Source organism: Chamaea fasciata, unplaced genomic scaffold, assembly GCF_029207755.1.
Source record: "Chamaea fasciata isolate MVZ Bird 193981 ecotype frontalis unplaced genomic scaffold, bChaFas1.0.hap1 SCAF_21, whole genome shotgun sequence".
NCBI classification, from domain to species: domain Eukaryota; kingdom Metazoa; phylum Chordata; class Aves; order Passeriformes; family Sylviidae; genus Chamaea; species Chamaea fasciata.
The window spans coordinates 10,468,635-10,494,971 of record NW_027094106.1 but is presented as its reverse complement, the minus strand read 5'-3'; the positions used below and the strand labels follow the sequence as shown (position 1 = coordinate 10,494,971).

The window sequence follows — 26,337 nt, the reverse complement described above, 5'->3', positions numbered from 1 at the left end:
AGAGGTTACTGGGCCAATGGCACTGGAAGGCGGGGCGGCGGTCTGACCGACAGCTCCCCTCACCAGTGGTGGGAGTCGGTGGGCGGTGAGGGAGCCGCCGCTTCGCAAATCACGGAGCGCGGCGCCGCTTGACGGATGAGGAAGCGGCAGGTGCGCCCGCCCACAGGTGGCAAGCGGCCAATGGGCAGCGGAGATCTTCTGACGGGCGGCGGAAAGGGCCAATAGCGGCCCGGGGCGGGGTGAGGTGAGGACGCGGCGCGCGCGGGGTCACTGTGGGCGCTGAGGGGGCGGCGGGAAGCGCAGTGCCAGCCGCGGTGAGGGCGGGCTGAGGGGCCCCGCCGGGTCCCGGTGCCCCCGGTCCCTGCCTGTGTCCTTGTGCCCTCCCACTGCCCCGTCCCGGTGCCCGCCGGCGGCTTCTTCCGTGCCCGATCTGCCCCCGCCCGGGTCACGGTGCCCTCGGGTCTCGCTGGCTGTGTGCTGATCCCGCTCCATCCCGCCGGGGCCGGTCCCGCAGCGCGGGGCGCGGACAGGGGCTGTCCGCGAAGGGCGTGGGGGTCCGTGGGGTTTGGGGGCCTGTTCTTCGAGTGTCTAAGAACCGGAGGGTGGCGAAGCGCGGGGCTGGCAGCGGGGCCCGGGGGCTGTGGCAGCAGGTGGTGGCACCATGTCACGCCGCCCGTGAGCTCCCCTTGGCAGGAAAGGGAAATAAACCGCTGATGAGAGGGTGTAGATGCTCCCAGCAGCACGGCCGTGGCCCACTGCCCGAGGCAGTCTCTGCGAGGCTCCCTTCAGCGTGCTCACAACACGCTCAGGGGGCTCAGTGTGAGGTACGTGATAACCAGGACCGAAATATTCTTTGATTGTTGTTTCAGTTCCCTCACGCTATGAATCTGCATGCCTGGGGACTGCAGCGTCTTTGGTTAAGGCATCAGTGTTCCCTGAAACACAGGGATGGGTAAAAACTTGACAGTTTTAACACTTTTCATTTTCTCATGTGAATATTAATCATAGATGATTAATAGTTTTACCTCAGAAAAACTCTCCCAGCTTACTGGAGCCTTTCCCATGGTGGTAGAGTTAAATTACCATGAGGGTGATAAAGAAGTTCCTTCAGGTAACTGAGGTGAGCAGTTCCAGAGGCAGGCAGTGACTGACAGGGGATCTGCCCGTGCTGTGCTGGGAGGGAGCTGCCAGCCTCTCCTTCCCTGCCCCTGGCTCCTCTCTGGGCAGGAAAGGAGCCCAGCAGGGCCGTGACAGGACAGCTGCGGTGCCGAGGTATTACCAGCAAATCCCTGAGGGTGCAGTCCTGTCACCTGTCCTTTCTGTTTGTCTCTGAAAACTGGACAGCATCTGGCTCCTCTGCAGGGGGAGGAGGAGAGAGTGTAAGTGTGACAGCCTGTTGTGATTCCTGAAACCTCAGTGCAAAGTCTTTGCAAGAATGGGTTTGATATTTTGGGGATACTTTATAACAGTGAGGTTTGGGTAATTTTTGCCTGCTCTTTGAGAATGTGATCAAGAAAAGTCTTGCAGGACTGAAGATTGGTTCCTTTGTTAAAGCTATCCCTGTTGCATTTGGAAATATGCATTTACTGGACTAACAGTCCAATCTGGAATAATAGCAGAGTTTTGCTGTCGTGCCACCATTTTAAAAACAGACTGCACTTAAGAAAAAGAAAAGCAAGCAAATTTTGGTTTACAGCCATTTTATATTACCTATTGGAAGAGGAGACAGAGTATTTACTTAGAACTGATATTTGTAGCTGTCTGAGGTTTCTGTTGGAGCTGATAAGAAGCTGAGTCTGAATGTGGCACACCCCAAGGCTTCTCCTGGTGCCTGCTTCCCCTCGGGCTCTGGGGAGGTGTGGTGTGGGGGAGAGGAAGGAAGTGGGTACAAAAGGGCATAGGGCTGTGTTGGCAGGACTGGAAGGCTTTTAAAACTCTCCCAGACGTTTTCATTATGGACTTTTCTTTTTGTCTCTTCCTGCAAAACCTTTTCAAGTAGTAAAGTGGAGCAGTGGCCTAATAATCCTTGTATGGGAAGTTTGGTTGTCAGTGTATGTGCAGGTCAGTGTCTCGGTGCCGTTACTCAATCCCAGCGCACAGTGTTACCTTCAATGTTTCTTCAGGTGGTTACTTCACTGGGTAAATGAGTGTCTTGCCTTAGAAGTGCCCTGAGAGCGTTGTTAGGTGCTGTCACATCAGTGGATTCTTGGCAGCAGGAGAAGTGCAGGGTTTGCAGTCCTGGCACTGGCACCTGTTTTCCTGACAGCCCTTGACCAGATCACTCCAAACCACACTCACCAGCTTCCATCTGGAAAGTGTTTGTAAAATCTGGGACTCACTTTATTGATTTTAGATGCACTAAATGCCACAGCCATATTATTTCATTTGCCCTTGGAAGCTGCAGCAGCCCTGCTCAGTGAGGTGAAGCCTGGTGAGGGATGCCCTTATCTTGGTGCCCATATGGAGTTCTGTCAGGTGCCAGCGCTGGGTGGCTCACCCCAATGAGTGTATCTTCCTTGCACAATGGGTTCATAAACACTTTCAGCTGCTGTCCCTGGCCTCTGGCACACTTAAGGGCTCTCAGTTCAACTGCTTTTAGGCTGTTCATGCTGTGAAAGTTAAGGAGGACAAGATCCAGTTGATATGGATGTGTAAGGAAAAAAAAACCAGAAGAGTAGTAAGGAAAACATGAAACTTGCAAAGTGTTCACCTAATAGACCCTTTGTTTTCTCAGTGGAGGTCTGTCACTGCATACAGGAGTCAACACTGTGCGTCAGAAACACAGGGCTCACATTTGTTCATCTCTGAAAATCCACAGCTTCAAGTTTAGTCTTTTCTGACTCTTGAGAGATTTATTTTCCGCTCAGGTTTGACACTTGCTTTGCAGGGGCATAACCTCTTTGACCTTGCTTTACATATGGGCGAGGGATGGTAGACACTTTGTAATCAGCTAGTCCTGTTTCTGTAATACCCCTCAGCAGTGTTTTAACCTTAAAATTCTACACAAAATATTGTATCATCTTGAACAATGTGAAATGTAATTGTCCAGTTCCAGACATAATTTGTCGGCTTTTTTTTCTTGTCTCACATGAACTAGATGTGAAAACAGGACTGAAAATACTAGAATAAATCTTTTGATTATATGTTGTGTATGAATGCCCTTCAGGATTTAGGCATGTAGGGGTTTTGTGAACCTTTAATGTAGAAACAAATAACATTAAGTGGAACAAAGCATAATAAAATGCACAGATTTGCCTCTGATCCACAAAAGGGGTGCTCTGAGCTGCACTATTGATAATTTATCATGTGGGTGTTTGACAAGCCCACACATACCCTGATATAACACTCTGCAGATACAGTCCTCAGTGTTCTGTAACACCCTGGAAATATTTAATTCATAAATCCTGATGCTGAAGCCCTTAAGGTGTCAGAAACATGGTGCTCATGCCTGTGAATCTGAGCAGGTTTGGTTAGTCAGATGAAAACCACGCTTCAAACAAACCGTGATCCTAATGTGCAACAGAATAAACATACAGGAAATATCACGGGATTAAAATTGCTGTTCCAATATGTTAGCCCTTTTCCTTGCAAGGAATAATTCTCCAGAGTTTTTGTCTTTAAAACATTTTCTCCATGAAACTGGAAAATAAACTCCTCCATTAATAAAATGCAGAGAGGAGCGGGGGAAGGAATATTTTGGTTTAGCTTTGGTTGTGTATAAAGGTTTCTGTCTTAACTTTTGAAAGGATAGCAATATTCCTTCCTCTAGGAGGAGGGCAGGATCTGTTTGTCTTGTGGAATGAGGGACAAATCCCTGCCCTGCTCAGGGCAACGTTTTAATAAGGTAGAAAAGAATCGAGCAATCCAAGCAAGCAGGTGACCTGTGGTGAGGTTGTCAGTCAGGCCAACAGGCAGGGTGACTCTCTGGAGCAGCACTGTGGGAATGTGGCACTGCCTTGGACAGCAATTAAATGATGGAATGGTGCTTCCTGCAGCCGGGCAGCGTGATGTGCCTGCGATGGGGTAGGGGACAGCTGCTGTGGGTGACAGATGGTGTCATCCAAGACTCCGCTTCTCCCTGCTGCTGGACATCAGACTCTACAGGCACCTGTGGTGCCTCCCCAGCTCGTCAGCCCCTTCTGGCTCTTGCAGAGCAGATTTTTGTGGTGGGATCACAGCCCTGCCCCAGGCCTGTCCAGTGTGCTGCATATACAGTTATGATGGTCAGGATTAGCTCTGCAGCTTGAAATCATCCCAGAAATGTCACCCCCTGACCACTGAGCTTGTAAGAAAGCACCTCTGCAGAGCTTTCTGGCCAGAAGTGTTTTGAGAGTTCTGAAGGACTTACTGAGTTCTGCAGAATTAAGCATAAGCTTGGCTTTAACTGGGAATGCTCAGGTGCTTACAGTTGGTTTGTAATAATTAGTCATTTACAAACTTAAGTCTGATTGTTCGGTCCTCTCCTAAACACCAGTTGCTGGAGGCAGAGGGGATATCTTTATCCCCTGCTGCTTTCTGGAGAAAGTGTCAGTTCTGCAGTTCTCTCTGTTCTATATTTCTTTGCACCAGAAATGACCCTGCTGCTCTTTGTCGACAGTGTTTCCTTTTATCCCTCTCCTGGCAGCTGCTCTTGCTCCATTCTGATGTTGGAACAGCAAATGAATTCCCTCTGAAGCAAATGTCAAGCCAGTAAAGATGTTGAAGCAGCAAGAAAATCATCTCAGTCTCTGAAGACGGAATTGGAGACCTTTGTGAATGAGATGTTCTTAAAATAGCTCCACAGTGTGCTAACTTCCCTAGAAGGTGCAGAATTGAAAGCACCACCACAAGGCACTTGTCCTTGTGCGAGCAGCATCCCTAAATGATGGCTTTTGGAGAGGGGAGAGAAGCGGGCTGCTTCCTTTTCCTCCTCTCCAGGCAAAAAGCACTGCATGATTTTAATCTCTGTGTGATGGTACATTTCTGTTTTTTCCAAGAGCTGCATCACTGTTGGCTGCTTGTGTAAATATGTTACGTGTTGAGTGACCTTGTTCTCCATGATGCACTGTTTCTGGAGTAAATTGGTAGTAAATGTAATGCCAAGGCACAGGTTGAGTAGAGGTGCTCTGAATTACCCTGTCTAAGGATCAGGGTGGCTGTGGCCTCTGTGGAGAGCAGAGATTCTCAGCTGGTAAAATTAATCCGGAAAAGTCTGATACAACTTTTTGCCAGAATCGTGAACAGAATCTTTCACATGCCTGTGAATATCTGAATACTTCTGTTTTTCTTCAACTTGGTGGAAGGGGAATTGATAAGTTAAAATACTAGATGCAGAAATGAAATCACTAATTGAAGAACAGGGATTTTTATAGCAGTTTCATAATTATATTCATAACATAAGTTTAGCTAGGAAAAATGTTAAAATTTTGACATCTTCAGTTTTTCATCATTTGTGTGAAGGTGGAAATAATTAGCTGTACTGATATAAACACAGAGTTTTCAGAGGTTTCTCAGTTGTTTTAAGACTGTTAATGTTTTTCCTAGTCCTGTTTTTTTGACATGATAATATCTCTTTAAGGGCTTTCTTTACCAGATCAATTCCTTTCCTACCAGGAGAACTAAAGCTTTTCAGCTGTCTGTCCAATTTATCCTTCTGGACTAAATTTCTCATCTCGAGATAACCAGCAGCAACTCTCCCCTCAGGAGATTTGTATCAATTAGTTCTGCATCACTAATTCCTGTGGTATTGGGGGACCAGTGGGTTGTAAGAAAGCTGCTCTGTAAACAGTTATGGCTGTTGGGGGTTTGTCTTTACTCTTTTTTTTGTCGAGAGGCCGTGGGTGCCATCACTGGAGCTCTTGCTGTGCTTGCCCTGTCCTTGCCATCGAGGCAGGGCACTGCTCCACTGCAGGGGGTGTGCAGGGCTGTTCTGGGCTTGTGGTGGGTCTGGGGGCTGTGAGCTCTGTGGCTCCCCGCCTGCAGCAGGGCCTCGCTGCCAGCCCTGGTGTCCCCAGCTCCTCACGTGGCTGGCCAGGTGGCAGGTGGGAAGCCACTGCTGATAACGTGAGGGGCAGATGCAGTCTGGCAGGAAAGCAGGTTAGTCTGCAGCTTGAATGCAGGCCAGGCTTCACCTAATCCCTCCCTTAGCCACAGAAAGGTGCCTTTAATCTATTTATTCTGCATTTGGTTGTTTTTTCAGCACTGATCTATCTGCAGATGCCATTGCACTGTTAGTCTGCTTCTATCCATTTGCCATTAGCAGATGTGTCCAGACATGAGGCTGTTTCCAGTCACTCACGTCTAATCCCAGCAGTGCTGTAGGATCTTGGGAATTGCTCTGCATTTTTACAGAAGTAAACAACATAAAACGTGTCATTTTTAAGAACCTGCTACCAGCAATTTTAGGATTTTGTTAGACAGCTGATTTTCATTTTGCTGATGTTTTAGACAAAACTAGTTTGATAGGATTATTAGAGGAGGAAAATTAAAAGGACAGAATCATCCAGGAAGCTCATTAAAATGGAAACCCTGAAAAAACTGGGTAATTGGGCATTGATTCTGTCCTCCCCCCCTCGCTTTACCAGCAGCATTGTATTAAAAGTAACATGTCTGCAGGACGATGCTTCAACATCTGTTACTGCTGAAACAAAATGATTTGCTTGTTTTTTCCTCTCTACATTCTTCCAACATCTGCATGTGTAGATCTGTCCTGTATATTTTTATCCCATCTAACACAGCTCCTTTCCAGGGAAAAGGCATCCAAGGGAAGGGGATCCTCCCTTTGGTTTGGAGGGGGACTCTGCATTGCCGCTCTCTTGTATTGGATCTCGGGTGAGTGGCTGTGAAATGAGTCATGTGAGCCAGGACTCAGGGCTGCTCAGGAGCCCAGGCACAGGTTTGGTGCTCTCACATGTGTTTATGAGGAACAAAGAAGTTCACAGCCTGTCGGCTGTCTGGCTCCTGAAAATCAGTGTCACATTATGTGATTAAACCTATGCAAATAATTGTCCTAATTTTCTGTTCTCGGAATATTTGCAGGGAAATCACATCTTCTAAAAAGTATTTCACTCTGAAGATGCTCGATATTTGTGCTGGGATTTAGATTTTTTTTTTTCTTTACAGGCTGATCCAATAAATTGATTCTAAATCTAGCTTGCTGAATGTTTGCTATTTCAATCACTCTGGCTGTGATTATTGTGACAATAAGCAAGATACTTTCTTTGGTTTAAGTTTTGGATATTTGCTAAAATATACATGGTTGCATGTGTCAATCTTAAAATTCAGTTTATTTACAAGTGTGACGTTTTTCTTTCTCTTCAGTATGTGTACTATAAAAATACAATTGCTTAAAGGTTCATAGCAAGAAAATAGAAAAAGCTGAGCAATAGATTTGAAATAATGTGGAGAAATATTTTCTGATCTCTCATCATTATGATGTTGTGTCTTCCGGTCTTGAAAGTAAGCATGGGAAATTTAAGCATGGTAAGGCACACGATTAAATCCATTCCTATCCAGCAAAATTCTTGAACTTGATTTGAAACATGTGCATTAGTTGTATTAATAACTCATAACTATTCCTTAAACCCAGCCAGTGTCAGGCTGACTAAATATTAGAAAATCAAGGTAAATACTGCAGTAAATAAGATAAATATGGGTGCTGGCTTTGCCATGAACTTGTCAGGGTTTTGACATCTACAGTCATTTTTGTGGCAGTTGAAATCAGAAAAGAATGGAAATTTCAACTAATTTTTTAATATGCTGAAATGTATTAAGTTACACAAAAGGATCCATATTATAGTAATCCTGCATATATACAGGGGAAGAGTACCCAGCGTGCATGGCAGATGGTTTCAAAGGAAATCCTCGAGAGCTAGGATTAAAAAGCAATTTTCAGCAAGTTTAAAATGGGTCTCCATATTTGGGTCACAGATATTAACTCCTTCATTGCAAACAAATGAGGGAGAAGTCTGGTCAGATTGTTATGGATTGTTTCTCCCAGTAGAAGCTGACTGGTTCGTGCTGGGGGAGAAAGGTGTGAGCAGGGCAGTGGATTGTGCTCCTGGTCCTGTTCTCGCACCAGTGGGAAGCAGAGTTGTGGCTTACGGAGACAAGGATACAATGCAATAAACGGGATTCGTCATTCCACAAACACTGGCAGCCCTCTGGAAAATAATGTCTGTGTGGCTTTGATCTTTGCCCACTGAAACAAATTTCCATAAAGACAAATGGATGAATAAGTTTTAGCATGTTAGGAACAGCAGATTTATACCTGTTTACCTTCAGTAAATTATTACCAATCACTTTATTAAAGTGTAAAGACTTTACAGATAGCATTTCTGTATTCCTTTTGGATATGGTGAGCATGTATGATATAGAATAAATAAGAAATTGAACAGCATTATTGTTGCTCCATCATAGACAGGGATGAACGTGGGCTCCCAAGTTCTGTTTGGAAGTATGTCTGTGCATGGAAAGTAAGCCTGTTTTTCTCAAACATGTTTTTGGGGCACACTAGTATTTCATTACTTGTTTTTAAAGGTTGTATAGTAAAATTAACAGCAGCACACAGCCATTGTTTCAGGCTGCAGCTGTTGTGAGGTGGCATACGAGCATGCAGAAATCTTGCCACTAATGTGATGCACAGAAGGGATTGAGTGCAGGTCAGCTTTGCACGGGAGGGTCATGAGAAGGCACTGGGCTTTTAGTGGATAAAAATAGGGCAGCAAGTTGGAGATTATTGGCTTTAACTTACTAACTTAACTGAGTTAGTAACTGTGTCAGGAGTGTAATTCACATTTACATCAGTGTTCTTCATACACTTCGGCAGCGCAAGGGAACCTCAAGGTTGACATGAACTTTTCTTTAAAAGACAGTTCCAAAGTGGAAATTCAAGTTAGACCCTAAGCACTGTTTATCACTGAACAATGAAACAGAGCAACTGGTACTGTTGTGTTGTGTTCCCAAAGCTCAGCTGGGTGTATTTGGAATAGGTTTGGAAAGCTTTCTGAGCCCAGGTGCCTGATGCTCTGCTAAGTGAATTATGGAAGTAACTGCTGGTTTGAGTATCAGCCTAAGGAGAAGTTAATTGTGCTGCTCTCTGGGTATTGCATTGGCTGTGAGTTAACAGAGGAGGACTGCACTTCTGAACGGGCGTGGTGAACGTCCTGGTGGGATGCTAACTGCGGGTGTATCTGCTAAGTGCTAATTAACAATGCTAATGAGACGTGTTTTCTGCAGCACTCAGCCTACTTTTCAGAGGTTCTCTGCTCTCTGAAAGGAAAATTTAGGTGAGGGATGAAAATAAGGTGGCTTTTGGTGTTTAGTTCTTGTACCAGAACTAGAAAGTGTCAGTAGACTCAGGATGAGCTTTTAAAGTTGAATCTGTTCTTCTGGGTTCTTGTTTCACATCGCTCGTTACAATGTCTGCCTGCGTGCATCCTGATATGGCCTTCAGAGGGCAAATAAAAGTGCTGACGTTAGATACCAAAACTTGAACATCCCAAGCTGTTGTCAATCATCATATGTCACCAAGCTGTGATACTATTAACTACTTGGGGAAAAAAAATTCATCTGTGGCAACAGCTATCTTTGATCCATGTGTTTCTAAATGTGCTTGAGAGTTTTGCCTTAAATTTTTCAGACTTGTGTCTTTCAAAGGGAGGCAAAACAGATCAGTTCAGAGTCTCTGTCATTGTTATCTTCTAGGACTTTTGTTTCAAATAGCTTTTGAAAGTCTCTGTGACAGGATCTGAGATAAAACCTGATCCAGATGTCTTTGGAGAGTCAGAGAAATCCATTTGCTTGACTTCAACAAACTTAGGATAGGTTCTAAATAAACAAATTAGTGTTGGCTTTAAAGAATGAGTTGCTTTGCTTTGCTCACTGTACAATTGTGTATTTGAGAAAAAGCAGTTTCTTGTGTGCAGTCTGTTGTCATCTGGGTCCAAAGCAGGTTTTTCTATACAGAATACTGTAAATAATTACTATGTCATTGTACAGAGTTATGAGTGCGAGAAACTGGTTCTTTAAAGGAGGTAAATGCTTTCTTACCTCCAGCAGCTTTTATCAGGAAATATTGAAGGGTCAATTCTCCTCAGTCAGAATTTCTCTCTACTTAAATCTTCTCATAGGGTATATTTTTTAAAGTTTTTCGTAGGAGATGAGTGAAAGCAACAGGCTGTTCACATCAAAGCCCTGTATCCACGTGTGATGTAACTGATCAGACAAAAGTGGAAGCTCCCATAGGGATAAACTGAGCTATGGATGGGCTTCTCAGCACTTCTTTATTAATGGCACTTCAAGTAGCGAGTTGAGGAGAAACAGATAATGAAAATTGATTCTTCTCTGCAGGTCTCTTGCTTACTTTTGGACTTGGACAGGCCTAATCTGTGAAGATAATTAAAGTTCCTCTACTCTGGATTCTGTAAGTGAATTTTTTGTTGTGTGTATTGTATCTGGTTGAGAATATGCACCTGAAGTATCAGCATTGACCAGAATATCGTGTAGAGAGGTCAGAGGGCTGAAAAACCTTGAGAATGAAGAATGTTCCCATTGACAGAGACACAGGGTGGTGGCCCTGGCTGTCAGTCACCATGGCAGTTGTTGGAGTTCCAGGTGCCACGATAACATAGCAGGACATTTCAAATACCTTTCACTATTGGATAGACTTCTCCCAGGAGAGGCCTGCCCACTTTAAAACCCGTCCCTGTGGCAGCAGTGCCTTGGGAGCTTCTGGGATAATGCGCCCCTAGAACAGGGAATGGGCTGTAGCTGGCACTGCAGGAAGGCAGAGGATGTGTAGGAGGCTGGGAACAGAATGCCGTGGCTTTGACCTTGTTGCTGCATCCCTTCAGGATCCAAAGGACACGGCGCTCTGCTGGTTAATTGCCACAAGTGGGGGGAATGACACATTTCTTATTTCTGCAAGAGTGTCTTTAAAACATCTGATACCCTTCCTCCCATGATAGCATGCAAAGGGCTCTTCAGATCCCCATTTTCTCCCCAAAGCTGTGGGAACAATTTTCTGGCTTGTAGAACAAAGAAGTTGGAACAGATGACATAGCCAACATCTGCACCTGGCTCACTGAGGAAACGAATATTTGGCATAGAAGCCGAGCTCCCCTCTGCCAAGAGAGCTGTGCCGATGCAGTTGTTCAGGGATGGAGATGGCAAAATGTCTTTTCCTTATTGACTCTCCAAAGCAATTTTACTGATCTGTTAAAGTAAAAAAAAAAAAAAAGGGAAGGAAAATGTCTTTACTTTTAAATATCAGAGTTTAGTCAATGGTTAATCAAATGCTGTCTAACCACCCCGCTAAGATTTTGGTGGTGTATCACTTCAGTTCCGATGGCAGACACATCACATATGGGTTGCCATTTTGATGGCTTTGAATGGTAATCTGACCCATAAAAACTGAAGCATAATATGCAAACTGATTTTTTTCTGGCCTGCCCTGTTCTTGGTGCCATCTGTGTTAGGATGGAAACGAGCCTGCTCAAAATGTGGGCTGCCGATTCTGAGCTGATCACAGATGGGTTTGAAAGAATAGCCTTGCGTGCAGAAGGAGAGGGAAGATGCTCCTGAGCAGGAAGTTTCACTTGAATCCATGTTATGTCTGCTAAATCCTGTGGCCTGTGGAACAGCCACCAGACCTTTCCCTGAGTTCTTCAAAAATAAATTTACCTTCTAAATATCAAGAAAACCCCCACAACTTCTAAATATTGCTCTTCTTCCACCACTGCTTTCTGCTGCTGTCATCAATAATGGAACAGAGTTCAGGAAGCTGTCATTACCTGACCCTGACAGGTATTTGCTGTGCATCTGTTCAGCAAAACTGGGTACAGTGAATTATTTCATGAGTTTTGTAGATGAGTTTTAATCTGTAGTGTGAATCCTGTTGAACTTACAGGATTCAGGCTGCTGTTTTCTGCATTTCTGTCTTTGACAAATAATAAAAGTCTGTGTTGTAGGTGAAGGTGAGTACCTGTCCTCTGCTGTTGCATCTCAGACCAAAAATTCAGATATTTAAGCACCTAATTCTCACTGTGGTCAGTGAGATCTTGGTTTTCTTCTCATGTTGAGAGCCTGTGCTCTAGACATTGACTGCCCTTGTCTTACATGGAACCACAAGTGGGCTGGTACTATTTATAATCCCAAGAAACACATTGAATAATTTTCACTGGATAGGAATATGGTGTACAGAACTCTGATGTCTTTTTTTACTCTCTTTAAATCAATGACATTGTTTGAGTGACCATTTCTTTGTCAGAAATGAAGCCTGTAGAAGGCGGCACTCGTTGATGAGTTTCATGGTCATGACACACTTGAACATCCTTCTCAAGACATCTTGAAGCCTTTTATTTCCAGCCTAAATAAACACCAATTTCAGCAACGTCTCATCTACTCCCTTTAATTACTGCTGCTGAGAGAAAGTTTCTGCCAATGCAAATGTGCTATTTTGTCATGTCACATCAAATTGCATCAGCCTTATATTTAGGAACAAAAAGAGGGGGAGGCTGAGACAGGATGTGGCTACAAATGGAACCAAAGGGTTTTCTTAAATATAGGCTGAAAATAGACAATCAAGGCAGTGATGCTTTTTCAAGCAAAAATCCATGAAAGGGAAAATGAAGGCTGTGACGGCAGAGCAGGGCTGGGGGTGGGCAGAGGGAGTTCTGGGGGAGGCAAGGTGCTGGCAGGGAGGGGCTGCTGAACTCCTCACTTACGCAGACACCCTTGTGTGTCACACGGGCAGGAGGTGCACTGGGGCTGTGTGAGCCCGCACCTCGTTCCTGTGTGCTGCCTGAACGAGGGGGGAGCTGTGCTTCCCTCCAGCCTGTGCCCGCCCTTCCCCTGAGGATGTCTCCCCAGGCAGCAATAACTCAGCTCTCTGAAATAAAGATATTGTGGCAAACGGGCACAGACAAAATTTGAGTGGCTGTCCAGATAAGTGCAGGAGACCTCAAACAATCCCTCACACCACTTTAAAATGTAGTGTCTCTACAGAAATAATATTTTTTAAAACCTGCTCTTTAGAAAACGTTAGCAGCTTCCCCATGGAAAACACTTTTTGCCCCCTCAGTATTGGGCACAAAATGATCTGTTGAAATCAGATGCATAAATTATGGATGTAATGCAGCTTGCTTTGAACTGATGAGTCTGATCAGAGCCTGGTGGCAATTAAACAGAGTTCTGAAAGATCAGCTGTGTTTGAGAACCAGCAGAACTCAGGGAGGAAGTGATCTGGGGGCGTGTGAGCAGCACCTACTTAGCAAATTGGAAAAATACTATTCATTTCTTACATCTAAGCACTTGGAATCTCTCCTCAGAAGCAATTGGTGATGATAGAGGTAATATTTTTATTCTCGTCACGAAGGATGATAAAAATGCAGAGGAAGCTTAGAAACTTGTGTATTTACAGTATTGTGACAGGCATAAGTCAAGCAGCATTTTGGGCTGAAGCCAGGGCGCAAAGGCACCTCAGTCTCCATGGCTGGATGTCATGGGCCCTGCAGGACAGTAAAACATCACGGTGATGCTGCTAAATTCCTCACAACAGGCAAGTACTGACCATAGGGCTAAATCCCTGCACACAGTGGTGCTGGAGGGGAAGAAGGCAAGGCAAGGTTTACCTGGGGCTTTCCAGCCCCACCTGCAGCGTGTGGGGCTCTGTGCCAGGCTGCCCAGGGCACAGGGACCCCCTGCAGCCACCAGGGCAGGGCAGCCTTGGGGCTGTGTCCTGGCTGGGCTCGGGGTGCTGGAGGCTTTGCCTGACCCTGGAACAGGCCAGGGCTGCTTCCTCCGGGGTGACACAGCAAGGCACAGTCCTGAGACATTCTGCTGCTACTTCCAGCATTCATCTGCATAGAATTCCTTGGATTTCATTGTCTTTTAATCCACTTCCCAAGACTTAACCACATCTGATTTTTGCCTCCACTGACATTTTCTTTTCTTTTTAAACTCATAAGCATTAAAAAATCCTCAGTAAAATGTGTGTATTTTCATAGCAAGGAAGGCATTTCTGTAATACTCTTTCAAAGCAAATCACAGAAATATTAAATGGGGGAGGGAAAAGATAGATGTTTGGTTTCTATAGCTGGGGTTTGTTTGTTTTGAACTGAATAAGTCTGAAAATACTAGATAAAAACTGCAGATCAAATGAAAAGACTCCATAAGCAGCATCCTTCAGATTGTTCCTCAAAAAAAAAAAAAAAACCACCCAACTGACAACAGTATAACAGAAAAGTGTTCTTAATTAACATCTTCAGTTAAAGGAGAAGCATTGTGGATCTCTTAAATGTATTATTAAATCTTCATTGTTTAGATAATTGGATGGGGACAGACACTTGTGCTGAATGCTGTGTCAAATTCGTCAGGGCCTGCTGTAATTCTAGTGCACTTGCTGGATTTCACAGCTATTTGTCTGGGTACAGGGGTAATTTGGAGGGTTGAGTGAAGCCAGATGACTGTAATGAACTCACTTTGTGTTTTTGACTCAGTTTGGGGGAAAAAAGATGCTATTTATAGGGTATTTTGTATTGTTAAGACTTCTGTTCTTCCTGTCTCTCAAAGTTCCTCTGGGTCGCTGTTTTTGCTTCATCACTGATAATTATATCAAATTAATTCAGCATAATTGAGTTGATTATTAGCACTTGAGGTTACCACCAGGACTTCGATTGAACCAAAGCTTTTCTCCCCCTTTTCCTGAGATTTCACCAAATGCAAACAAACCAGAATCATGGGTGAAACCTAAGGCAGCACCATTTCCATCAAGCGCTTTGCCACTCAGAGTTGTCCTGCCATGCTCATTCATTCAGATGAGTATTGATAAATGCAAAGGGGAAAGAGTTCTCTCTCAGCCCCCTTCACCTCTGCCAGAGCTCTAAATTTTATAGTTTAGTTACTCAGTCGAGTTGGTGTGTTGTGTATGCTCAGTTAAGAGCGAACCTGTGGGGTTCTGGGGGATGTCTGTATTTGCAAGAGCTTCTTGCTGCCCACACCTTTCTTTTTCTTAGATTGCCTTTGAGCTAGACTAGGCCTTGGAGAGTGACAGTGAAGTTTTGGGGAAAGCATGAGCTATGGCTTTAAGAGCTCAGGAGTGTCCAGAAGACATGGTGGGATCTGCCCCTGATTAGCTGTTGGTATGGAAACAATCCCTGATTAGTGAGCTGGGCCAATCCCCCTAAGAGGCTAAAGGCACCCAGACTTACATGTCCTGTAAGACTGCTGCTTATAAACACTGCTCCCAGGAATGTGGGGTTTGTCAGGATGTGCTGGCTCAAATTCATCCATGGTTTCATTCCACCACAAACAGGGTTTATGCCAGGGAAGGGCTTGGCTCAGATTATTACTGTGATTGAGAGTGAAGGATTGGCAGATGCTAAATTTCAGCAGGTCTGGATTTGGGAAAATAGACATTGAGTTGTTCCTGACACTGCTGTGAAGGATAACGTGAGTTGGGAAGGACAACTCCAGGATGAGGTGTAGGTCCCAGGGCAGGGCACAAGCCCCATTGGCACCATCCAGGGATGATGTGCACAGTCAGGGCTGGAAGGGAGGTGCTGGGAGAGCAGGAAAAGGAGAGGTCACACTGCACAGGGTTTATTCCCTTGTAGGCTGGGTGTGATGTTTGCACTAAGAGAAGGTTCAGAGGAGGATGTTAGGTATTTTTGGTTTAAAAAACCAAAATTTTTAAATTAAACTTTAGTCAATAATGTGGATCACGTGACTTCTTTTGCTGTGTTAAATTCTGACTCTATGTTTACGAGCTTGTCAACTCTTGTACTTTCCTAAGCAGAGCCCTTTCTGCACTGACAGCTCCTTGTTTTACCCTCTTTAAAAACGATTATAAAATTGATTTTAAAAACTGTAAATTTTGCATGAGCAAAATGAGCATGTGTTAAAGAATAATAGTAAAATAAACTTTAGCCAATTTCAGTCCTTCCCGAACAGTGAGAAACTAGTACAAAACCTTATGTAAGACTTGCTATTCTTCCCATGCTTGTCTGAGCCATCGTCCACAGAGTTAATGTGGTCATTAATCAGACAGCGTGGGTTTGCCCTTGAAAGGAACTTCCATGCCTTGCGCTGCCAGCTGGGTGTCTGTCTGTCAACAACAGTGGTGGCAGCTTATTTGGTGCCCAGTTAGATGTTTTAGAAGGTGTTGCAAGCTCAGCCAGAAAATGCTGTACTAACTGGCATAAAGTAGTTGGGAGAATCACAATTGCTGAACTGGAACTAAACAGGGAACATTTCAAAGTACAATATTTACAAGAAAGGAAGGAATGAACAGGTAGTTTTGGTTTAAAGCTGATAACTCAATTCCTATTCAGGCATGAGCCCAAAGGTAAATACTTATAGATGTAGCCACTCAGAACAAAATTAATTTTAACAGCAGTTGAACTGAGCAATTCAGTGCTGGGAAGAAAAAGTTCTTTTGGGACTGTGCCTTTCAGAATTTCCTTTAAGCCAGAAGAATCACTTTCAGGAGAAAAAAGTGGAGAAGTTTGAATTGCATCTAAACCAGGGGAGTTCCTGTCCTCACTAGTAGAGCATGCACCAAAGAATATTACTCTAGTTAGTCTGATCATGCTCATTAATTATTACAGAACGAGGTAATCTGGCCTCAGCATGGGCGGCATGTTTCCCCACTGGTGTAAGATTGCAAAAGCCTGAGTGTTCTATTTGCAGTATTGCATGTCTCTGCTGTGTGATACCAAAGCAGGGTGTAAGGTAAGACATCTGCCCTGTGGCTTTGGTTAATTTATACACGTGGTCATTCTGCCCGGCTCTGGCACTCTTTGTCATTCTTAAGTTTTATCAATTACAATTCTATATTCTGTATTTATATGACATTTATAATTTATTTTCTGTACAAGCTGGCGACATTGTTGAACAGCATTAGGCCTGATCCTGATGCTGTAGAACTGCATGAAGGGTGTCCAAGCAGTGGTGATTCCTTGTCAACAAAGAGATCTTCGGGATCTGTCATTTGCCAGTTCTTAATCCTTCATGTGCTCTACAAATATTGTGTAAAGCAAATTTTACACTGCAGGGCTGTGCCCCCAAATTGTTCTGCACAGTCACCTGACACTGCTTCTGCCTCGCGCATCAATGTGAGCGTAAAGGGGAAGGGAGCAGAAGCAGAAGTGAGCAGAGCGGGCCTGGCTGCCGTCCCTCCTGCCATGGGACTTTGCAGCGCGCGTTTAGAAAGGACAAAACCCCAACAATGCGCGACCCCGGCTCGTCAGAAGCGATCACATCAAACCCGCAGATCTCAATAAGAGCCAGCGAGATGTGGCTGCCGGGAAGTGACTGCGGCATTGTCCGTGCTCGCCCGCACAGCAGGGCCGGGGCCGCGGGGCGGCCGGGGCCGCGGGGCGGCCGTGCCCGCGGCTCTCGGGGCCTCTGAGCATGCAGGGACCCGCGGACGGACACACGGACGTCGGCTGGTTTGCCTGGGGCGGCAGAGCCCCTGCCGCTGCCGGGGACGCGCCAGGCGCTGCCGTGAGCCGCTGCGGAGCCGTGGCGGTGTGAGCGCAGTGCGCGTCCCGGGGCGGGCAGTGCTGCCGCTGCCGCAGGCGCTCGGCGCTGGGCTCACAGCTCCGCCTGCGGAGCCGGGCACGGAGGACGGGGCAGCAAAGAGTGAGAACCTTCTGGCAGCTGCCGTTCACTTGGGCGCCTTCCTCGACTGATGTCGCAACACGAACGAAGATGTTTTGTGGTTAAAGAGGTTTCAGAAGGCTTCCGATTCCTTTCTTAATTTTGGCATTCTTATTTTTCCTGAGATCGTGAGGTTTGATGAGGGTGGGGAATCAAAAATTCCCGTGTCAAGACTTCGGAGGGTGTAATCCTTCAAAGTAGAAAAACACATCTCTATCCTGTATACTGGAGAAAGACAGGGCAGAGGGGGAAGGGGGAGCCAAGCTGTAAACAGCAACAGCTCAGGTAACTCTTGCAGTCCTTTAATTAACACTTCTAGTCTCTGGAGCCCAGCTTTGGTGGCTGTTTAACTAGTTCAGAGGATTGGGATCATAACTGTTGAACTCTGGGGATTTGCTTGAAAAGCACTCACAATAGCAGAAAAAAAAATAAACTGAGAGCAGTGGATAGTGTCGTCTCAGCTTTGTCAGGGTTCCGCTGTGCACGGGGTCAATTGCCAAACCTGCTAATGCAGAGTGAAGATTAATTGGCTTTGGTCAGCTTTTGCTTCACTATCTGAATATCATTATCAGGAATGTAAATGATTATGCAATGCAGAGAAATGCCACAATGGTCTCAGTGTCTCCTTTTATACTTGTCTCTTTGTGAACAGGGCTTTATCTAAATGCAAATGTGATTTCAGCCTTCTGATTAGGACATTATACAGTCATCCATTCCAGAAAAGCACAATTAGTGGATTATTTTATTTCTGACTCAACAGTTCTTGGTGTAGATAGTTTGTTTGTTGTGCTGTGCATGATATTTAAGTTATCAGAGGGAGATTTCCATTATTAGTCAGGATTATAGCCAGATTTTGTGAGGTCGAGGGTTTTTGCGTGGCAGATAAAACTGGTAACATTTGTGGGATTCAAGGGGAGATGTTTTTAGAACAAAAGGCAACAGTGCAGATCCTCACTGTGCTTCATTGTCCTTTTTGTGCCGAGGAAGGGGCAAATCCCTGTAGAGGCTGTGCAGATTCTCCAGTGCACGGGCTGCACAAGTGCAGAGTGTAGCCTTACCTGTTGTCAGGATCTAGTCCCTGTTGAGGTGTGCTTGTACAGGGCCCCAGTATCTTAGAACTTAACAATGGGCAGGTCATGAGATTATTTCTTATTAAACAGCCACTTTACCAAAGCAGCCATCAAGTTTTCCGTGTGCTGTGGTAGATTTCCAGTGAAGTTTTCACTGGATGAAGTTATATCCTAAGAAAAACACAGATACTTGGTGATAAACTTCCCTGTGAAGCTTGCCCATGTCACAAGCGTTTGTAGCATTTTTGGAGCTGCAAATCTGTCAGAACTCAGGACATTTGTTTTTTTTTAATTTGAATATGAGGGCCTCATAGAAGGAGCTTAGATTTGTTAATAGATGGGTGAAAATTTCCATCTTCAGATCTTTTAGAAAGTCCAGTATTTATGGAAAGGCAAAGGATTTTTTTTTCCCCAAAAATTCATCATTGCAAATGGATTTGTCTCACAAATTGAATTTAGCAGCTCATCATTTTCCTATGAAAAATTACTGCAGGGGAAAATTCCTAATTATCTTTAGTGAAACATTTTCAATTCCATTGATCAGCTTCATCTTTCCATATCCATATGTTTCCATGACTGGTTCCTTCCTCTCTCCCAGAACTGCTTTTCTGTGTGCTGGAGCAAGCTGTCCTGGACAGTCCCAGCACTTGAGGGATCTTTGTGTTTGTGACAGAAAATCTATTGCACTACTTAGGTTTAATTAGAGCACAGTGACATATGATGAATTTACACATCAAAGCCTAGAAACAACTTCACAAATTGTCTCTGGTCCCAAAGTGTATTTTGGGATCTGTACTGAATTTTGGGATGTTTCACTGTATTTAGTGGGAATATGTGAAATACAGGGTCAGGTTCTTAGGGTCAGTGCAATTATATCAGTTCTTACCAGCCAAAGACAGAGCCCAAAAAACTTGTGTGTAAAGTTAAATTTGGGTTCAGATCAACTTGAATCCAACTACATATTCCAGTTTTCTGTATTGGATGATAAAAACTTCTCTCTCTCATGGAGAGAAGGGCAGGGAATAATTCAGTCTATATGTTATGAGTCACATTTTGGAATGGCTTGTCTTTCTGCTGCTGGAAGGGGAATGCAGGGATCTCTCAGCTGACTGTTGGGCGTGTAATCACCTCCCATACTTGAATGCCAAAGTGAAATGAATCCAAACCAAAAATGCATGGAGCCGATGCCCAGGTTTCACTGCAAAGAGAAAAGGATGTATTTTATACGAAGAAATATTGGAAGAAAATAAGAGATGAACATGTTGAAGCCTGGGGGTATTTTGATCCTATTATGATTTGCATTTATAGGTGCAGAGAGAGGAGATTTTCCCCACTGCAACAAGATCTAGTCTGTGCAAATACACAGCCTAGGCATGTAATAGCTGTCGTGGTGTACTCTGAGATACACTTGGCTAAACGACTTAAATTACTTAAGAAAAAGAAAAAAGTTACTCCAAATAATGAGTAGGTATCATAATGGGTGCTAAAAATAATGGCATGCACCTACTTCATTATTCAGTTGCTTATTTATTATCTTTATTCTTAAGAGTAATGATGTAAAAGTGCTTTTTTCTAAATGTTAATTTAGTTCTCTGCAGATGGCAACCATCTGTTAAATGACAAGGCATTTACAGTCTTTGATTAGCACTTTATAGGACTTGGATGGACTTAACTGTTACAATATGTAAGTATAGTTGTGGACGTGAAACTTGGTAGATTTGTTCTTTTCCTGTTGCTGTTACCAATACATGTAACATTTCAAACCTAACAATGTTTTTTTTTCCTGTCTTCTCCTCTATTTATCCACGTTGTTTCCAGCTGAAGCCTTGAAATTCTTGACAGAATGACAAAATGGGAAATATTGTTAAATTCCAGCACCATTTGTAGCCATTCTGAGAGTCTTCATTCTAAAAAGGCACCGTGTGGATGAACTCCTAGGGATGCTCAAGGAGAGCAGTGGAAGTTTGAAGGAGTTGAAGGATCCTGGCTTAGCCAGTAGGAACCTCGCTGTGGGCTGTGACACAGGTTTGGGTGCTTAGAGAAAGTTCCGCTGGCAGGCTGGCTCTAAGACACTGTGGCACACGTGGCTCTTGCCATCGCAAAGTGATCCTCTGCGGTGAGCTCCACGCTTTGTGTGTTACTCCCTTGAGCAATGACAGCCAACCCGTCTGTCCACAAACTCAGCAAGTTCCCATTCATTTCACGTAGGGATTTCTTCTGAAGTTTCTGCAGGTTGCGCTGCCGAGCCCCAGCACCTGTTCCTCGGCGCTTGCGTCCGGCGTTCAGAGGCACTGACGGCGGCCGTGGTTTGTTGTGTGTTGCAGAGCCGCCCGGCCATGTCCCCGCTGCCGGAGGCGGAGCTGGTGCGCAGCTCGGTGCAGCTGTACCGGTACCTGCTGCGCTGCTGCCGCCGCCTGCCCGCGGGCCCCGTCCAGCAGCACTACAGACACGCCGTCAGGCAGGTCAGCCACGCGCGGGGCTGGGGGGCTCCTCTGCCGCTGCCTGAACCGCAGCTCCTGCCGCCTAAAACACTGCGCTCCTGCGAGCTTGACCCCTCACTGCGTCTGAAGGGTTATAGTGCGAGTGGGTGAAGGACCCTTTCTTTTTGTTTGCTTTGACCCTGAAACCTATTTTTATTGGCTTTCACCTCTAATTCTTGTCTTGGTCAAGCGAGTTAACAGCCATTACTTACTTCATAAACACATCCCTTGTGGTGAAACCTACTGGTTCCTTGTCAGTCATTTATATATCCCCCATCTGGGTAAATCTCATCTGACTGTTCATGTTCTGTACTTCATACGGAAGTAATTTCATGCCTTTGATCGTACCTGTTGTCCTGTATCTTTCTAGTTTTAACATACCAGACAATTTCAATTGTTCTGAATTGAAGTTCTCTGGGTTTTTGGCTGTTGATGTATGAAAGGAGTAGAATACTTAACGTGAAATTCCATATAACCAGATTTGTAATGGAAAGAGGATGGCCAGGTGTTACAATGTGTAGTTTCACCTTTTCAGACCAACAGTTTATTTGCAACAAATATTTTTCTGAGATTTAAATGCTCTTTATTTTGACAACTGTTGTGTTGACCAGTCAGTGCCACTTTGAACGTTGCAGAGTTTCAAGGTCCATGCTGATGAAGACGATCCTGAGCGAATCCAGCAGATCATCAAGAGAGCCATTGAAGATGCTGACTGGGTGATGAATAAAGTACGTGTCCAGAACTACTGTTGCTGTTCCTCAGACCTTGCCTGTGGCCGCAGAGATCAGGGATAGACCACGCAGGGGCAAAGCTGTGCTGCTGGGCTCCCCTGTGCACAGTTGTCACCCAGTGGATCTGGTCTGCCCCTGTGCTGTCAGACTGGTTTCTCAGATGGAAGAAGGAGGATGGTTTCCATTAGACAGCTGAGAGTCACCTGTGCTTCCTGGGATTTCAGTCTGGCTGGGGAGTGTGATACCTTTAAATGGTGTATAATGAAACAAGTCAAAAGTTCATCTTGCTCTCTAAATATCTGTGATTTAATTTACTGAGTGACTGTTACGTCCTTCTCTCTGCCAGTCCATGAAATCAAATGAGAATTGTTACAGGAGTAAGCACAGATTAGTCACAGATTATGATATTTTAGCAGTAACCAAATCCCAGCAGGTACAATCTCAATACATAGTCAATAACTGTACCTGATTTATTGTTTTATACTGCAAAGGGAAAACCTACCAAATTTCAATCTAACTTAAAGAAAACGGACATAAATTTATGTGGATCATGAAGAAGAGTTGTAAATCCTTGTTGGTATGAACTTTTACTTACTTATGTGCTCTTTCCCACTAAAAACTTCATTTTTCATTTTTTATTTTTTATTTTTTCCAGTATAAAAACCAGAAGTAGAAGAGAAAGGATGAAACCAAGAAGGACATCGGTAAACATCCTTAGAGGACTTGCAGTCAAGCCCAGTACTATATTAGAATTATTGCCTGAAGTTTTCTCTTGGATAATATAAATACCATAACTTATTGGGATGTCATGAAGCAAAATAATACTTCTGAAGCTATTTAATTTTGTAAATTGCTTTGTATATTCATGAACTTCTAAGTTAAATCCCAGGCTTGCCTAACATTTGTGTAACCTATTCCATTATACTGTTAGGCCTGGATCAACCCTAGCAGCGTGACAGTGCTTCTTGTGCAGGTTCTTTGGGAACAGATTCCCCTGCATCAGTCACCGTGGATTTGGGGACTGAGCGTTTCATCCTGTGCGTGTGTGACGCTGGTTACGGCAGGGCCTCTGCTGGGTCACGTCAGCCTCTGCTGGACGGTCGGTGTTGTCAGAGCCCGTTCAGACACACAATAAACGTCCTTTAAGGAGGGGAGTGGGTGTCCTCTGGAGCAGCCCGGGCTCCCGAGGGCGGAGGGCCGGGCACGGGCCGCGGCGTGCCCGCCGTCCCCGCCCGGGTGCAGTTGCGGCGGGCCGCCTGCAGGTGGCGGTGCCGCCCGAGGCCCGGCGCGGGAGCGCGCTCCGGGCTCGCCGCCGGCCGGGGGAGGTTGGCGGGGCCGTAACAGGAACGGGGCTGCCGGGGGACTTCCCCAAGTATGGTGGCAAAAACCTGCCTTTCCTCTGCTAACCCTCTCTCCTGGAGCTCCTGCTCTCTGTTACACTTCCCTCTGCCATCGCCACTATTCCTCTCTCTACTCCCGTGTCTTTCACATCACCCTTACACACCCTTAAATCTGTTGTCTTTATTTTCCCTATTCCTTAATGCTGTTCTCGTCTTGTCTCTCTACCCCACTTATTTCTCCTCCTCAAGTCCTTTTCTCTACCAGATGATACTCAGTATTATGCTGGAGCCAGCCTTCTGCTTAACTTCAGATAAAGCAGGAAGGTAATGGACTTTCTCAACAGAGTAGGTGTTTCTCTATGTGAGGAAAGCCACTTGTCTTTCTACCTAGGTACATTTTTTTTGAAATTGCAGCCGTTCTGTTTTAAACTTTCAAAATAATTTGGTGCAAGGTAGAGCACAGAAAGCTTCAACCTTGACAGTTGACAAGGAATATCCAGTATGATCCTGAACACTAATAAAAAAGCTCAAGCATTTTTAATAGAAGCTCTCTGAATGTGTTGCTCCTGATCAAGACCAGCAAACAGGTGACCTATGCTGTTCTCCAGGTCTGTTCTGTTTTTGTGGTCTGTAGCATAGACATGCACTGAATTTTGTATCACTTCAATAGTGATTAGAAACTCTACGACTTAGTGGGGTTAACATGGTAGTTTCCTGAACTTTAAATATGGAGGGATCACACTCCTCTGTGGCTTTAATTGACTTTTGGTAGTGTGAAATGTAACATTTTGTTCAGTTACAAAATGGCATAATTGCATGTGTTTAAATCATTCTTACATGCCTGTTATTTAATTTATGGCTAGTTCAAGAGGGAAAGGACCATGGAACTGGAAGGTACAGCCATGGCATGTCTGCAGCTCCAGATGTCTGAGGTGCCAGCTGGGAGCAGACCAAAGGTATGATAGATGTAATTGATATGGAGGACCAGGATCTGTGAATTTAACCGTTTGGAAAGTGATAGAGCATTAAATTGTCAGTAGGGTGCAGATGGAGAACATGGTTGGTGAGGCAGGAGATACCATGACTAAATATTTTGATAATAGTGATTCAACTGGACGCATGAGGAGATGTCTGAGGGACTTTTGTACAAACATGATCTGGTTTTCAAAGTTAAAAAAAAATAAACCTTTTAATAGAGTCAAAGATAACTTTATTATTCAATATACAAGTAATCTTCCTGCTGGTGAGGAGATATGATGCTAATAACTATTCACTTCCTTGTAATGGTGAAAGTGACCCCAGTACCTCAGGCATGTTTCTGTAATGACTGGACTGAAGAGTCCTTCAGGTGCAGAGCTGAGGCTTTTATGTTTTCAAGACATTATACAAATTCCATTCTCCAGCAGCATAATTCGAGACCAAAGATGCTATAGTACCCCAGGTGTAGATGAGAACTTGAACTCTGAAAGGGGTTTTGGGCAGAGCTTTAGTACTTTTGACCAAAATTATTGTTCCAAAAACTTCTGCTCAGAAGTCACTTAACCCTGGAGTTGTCCAAATTTATCACTCACGGACCTGTCTGACCTGAGAGTTACACAGTGAGTTCTCTTCACCTGTATTTGAGCAGCTCTCTGCCACCCAGCCCTGCTGAGCCTGAAGAGCTGTTCCCTGTTCCCTTGGTGCTGCTGTGCTGGCAATTACTGCCCATGGTGACCAAGACACTGTCACAGGCAGCGTCCTCCTGGGTTCTGCCATGGCAATTGGGAAGAAAATAGTGACTCCAAACAGATTGGTACGCCTGTGTTGCCATTTTCAGTCTTCCAGAATCTCTGACCGTAAAGGTGGTGGGTAAATGAGGCTGCATTGTGTTCTGTAATTATTTTTGAAGAGTTTAAAAAACTCAGGATGCTCATGAGGCTGCTGACAGAACAAGTGATAATGTCAGGAAACAAGTGTATTAAGAGCTTCAGTTTCTTTTACTGCAATGAGGAACCCATTTCTGTGCCAGTTCTGGTAAGTGGTGGGCTGTTGATACGTGATTGCAATATCCCAGCGATCAAGGGCCAGTTAGGAGGTGTCAACACCCTGGGTTTGTGGTCTCGCTGCAGAAACATTCAGTTGCCACCACCAGTTTCAGTGGGGAAGAGTATCCTGGGCCTTTGGCTAGCCCAGGGTGTTCGTTGACACAAATTTAATAACCACAACCTGCCAAAGACACTTTTGCAACTGGTTCCAGTACGATCCCGTATCAATAATTTCTCCTAGGTACTCCACAATTAGGAGTTGAGCGAAGTTAACAGTTCAAAAGTCGTGTGCAGGCAACTCTTGATTAAGGTAGCAAGGGTTTCACTGGAGCCTTGTTATGTAAGAGCAGATAAACATTAGAACAGGAAAGACAGTTGGGAAAATTCTGATTAATGAAGTGATATCATGATTTACATTCTTGAAGTACGGAGAAATGAGTAATTTAAATCTTTACAGCCTTCTCAACATCCAGTCTAAGGCCAGACCAACACTGGTGCTATACTTTCTGGTTTGTGCATACACGGCTTTGGAAGCTTAAAGCTGAAATTGTGTGTGATTAATCAGCACATTACAAATATGGAAGTAACATGCCAAAAGATGGAGCAGTAGCAATGGGTTGCTCAAGGTATTTTTAGTGTTTATATTCCAGCTCTTAATTCCACAGAGAAATGGTAAAGAGCACTTTGGCTATTACCAGCCTTGGAGCTTCATGCAGAAGCTTTTTCCCTTTTATTTATTTCTGTAATTCATTTATTCATTTCAGGTTTTGGTATGCACGAGATTGTAAATTCATGTTTTATGTAATATCCAGGATAGCATTCTGCCTTTCACGTGGCCAGAGACAAATACACTTCTGATCGCATTCTCGTGTCAGAAGTGTTACTGATTTCCATTCACTCTTGACACCAAAAGTCATTTGAGCCCTGTGGGTACTGAATAGAATATTTCCAACCCAGGCCAGGCCTCATTTAGCACCATTTGTCAGTAATGGAATATTCTTTAAATCATTCTTTAGCACTTTGTAAACTTCCTTTATGTGGTGGGTTATGTC

At 44.5% G+C, this 26,337-nt stretch overlaps 1 protein-coding gene across 4 annotated transcripts; it reads left to right on the top strand.

Annotated features, from left to right (window-relative positions):
- Nucleotides 1-40: 40 nt before the first annotated feature.
- LYRM9 (LYR motif containing 9) lies at nucleotides 41-24,753 on the top strand. 4 transcript variants are annotated; one of them, XM_066202128.1, is made up of 5 exons: nucleotides 41-239; nucleotides 10,330-10,402; nucleotides 21,035-21,172; nucleotides 21,826-21,918; nucleotides 22,577-24,753. In XM_066202128.1, exons 3-5 carry the CDS (start codon nucleotides 21,047-21,049, stop codon nucleotides 22,592-22,594), a joined length of 237 nt encoding a protein of 78 aa, XP_066058225.1. In that variant the 5' UTR covers nucleotides 41-239; nucleotides 10,330-10,402; nucleotides 21,035-21,046; the 3' UTR covers nucleotides 22,595-24,753. The 4 variants fall into 4 exon arrangements, with proteins under 4 accessions (XP_066058225.1, XP_066058222.1, XP_066058224.1 ...); XM_066202125.1 differs by having other exon boundaries at nucleotides 41-244; XM_066202127.1 differs by lacking the exon at nucleotides 41-239 and adding an exon at nucleotides 264-314.
- The last annotated feature ends 1,584 nt before the right edge of the window (nucleotides 24,754-26,337 follow it).

Excerpts from the sequence above, each read along its gene's own strand:
- LYRM9 (XM_066202128.1), top strand. The coding sequence starts at position 21,047 with ATGTCCCCGCTGCCGGAGGCGGAGCTGGTGCGCAGCTCGGTGCAGCTG. Across the intron at positions 21,173-21,825 it reads ACAGACACGCCGTCAGGCAG|AGTTTCAAGGTCCATGCTGA; the intron begins GTCAGCCACGCG and ends TGAACGTTGCAG.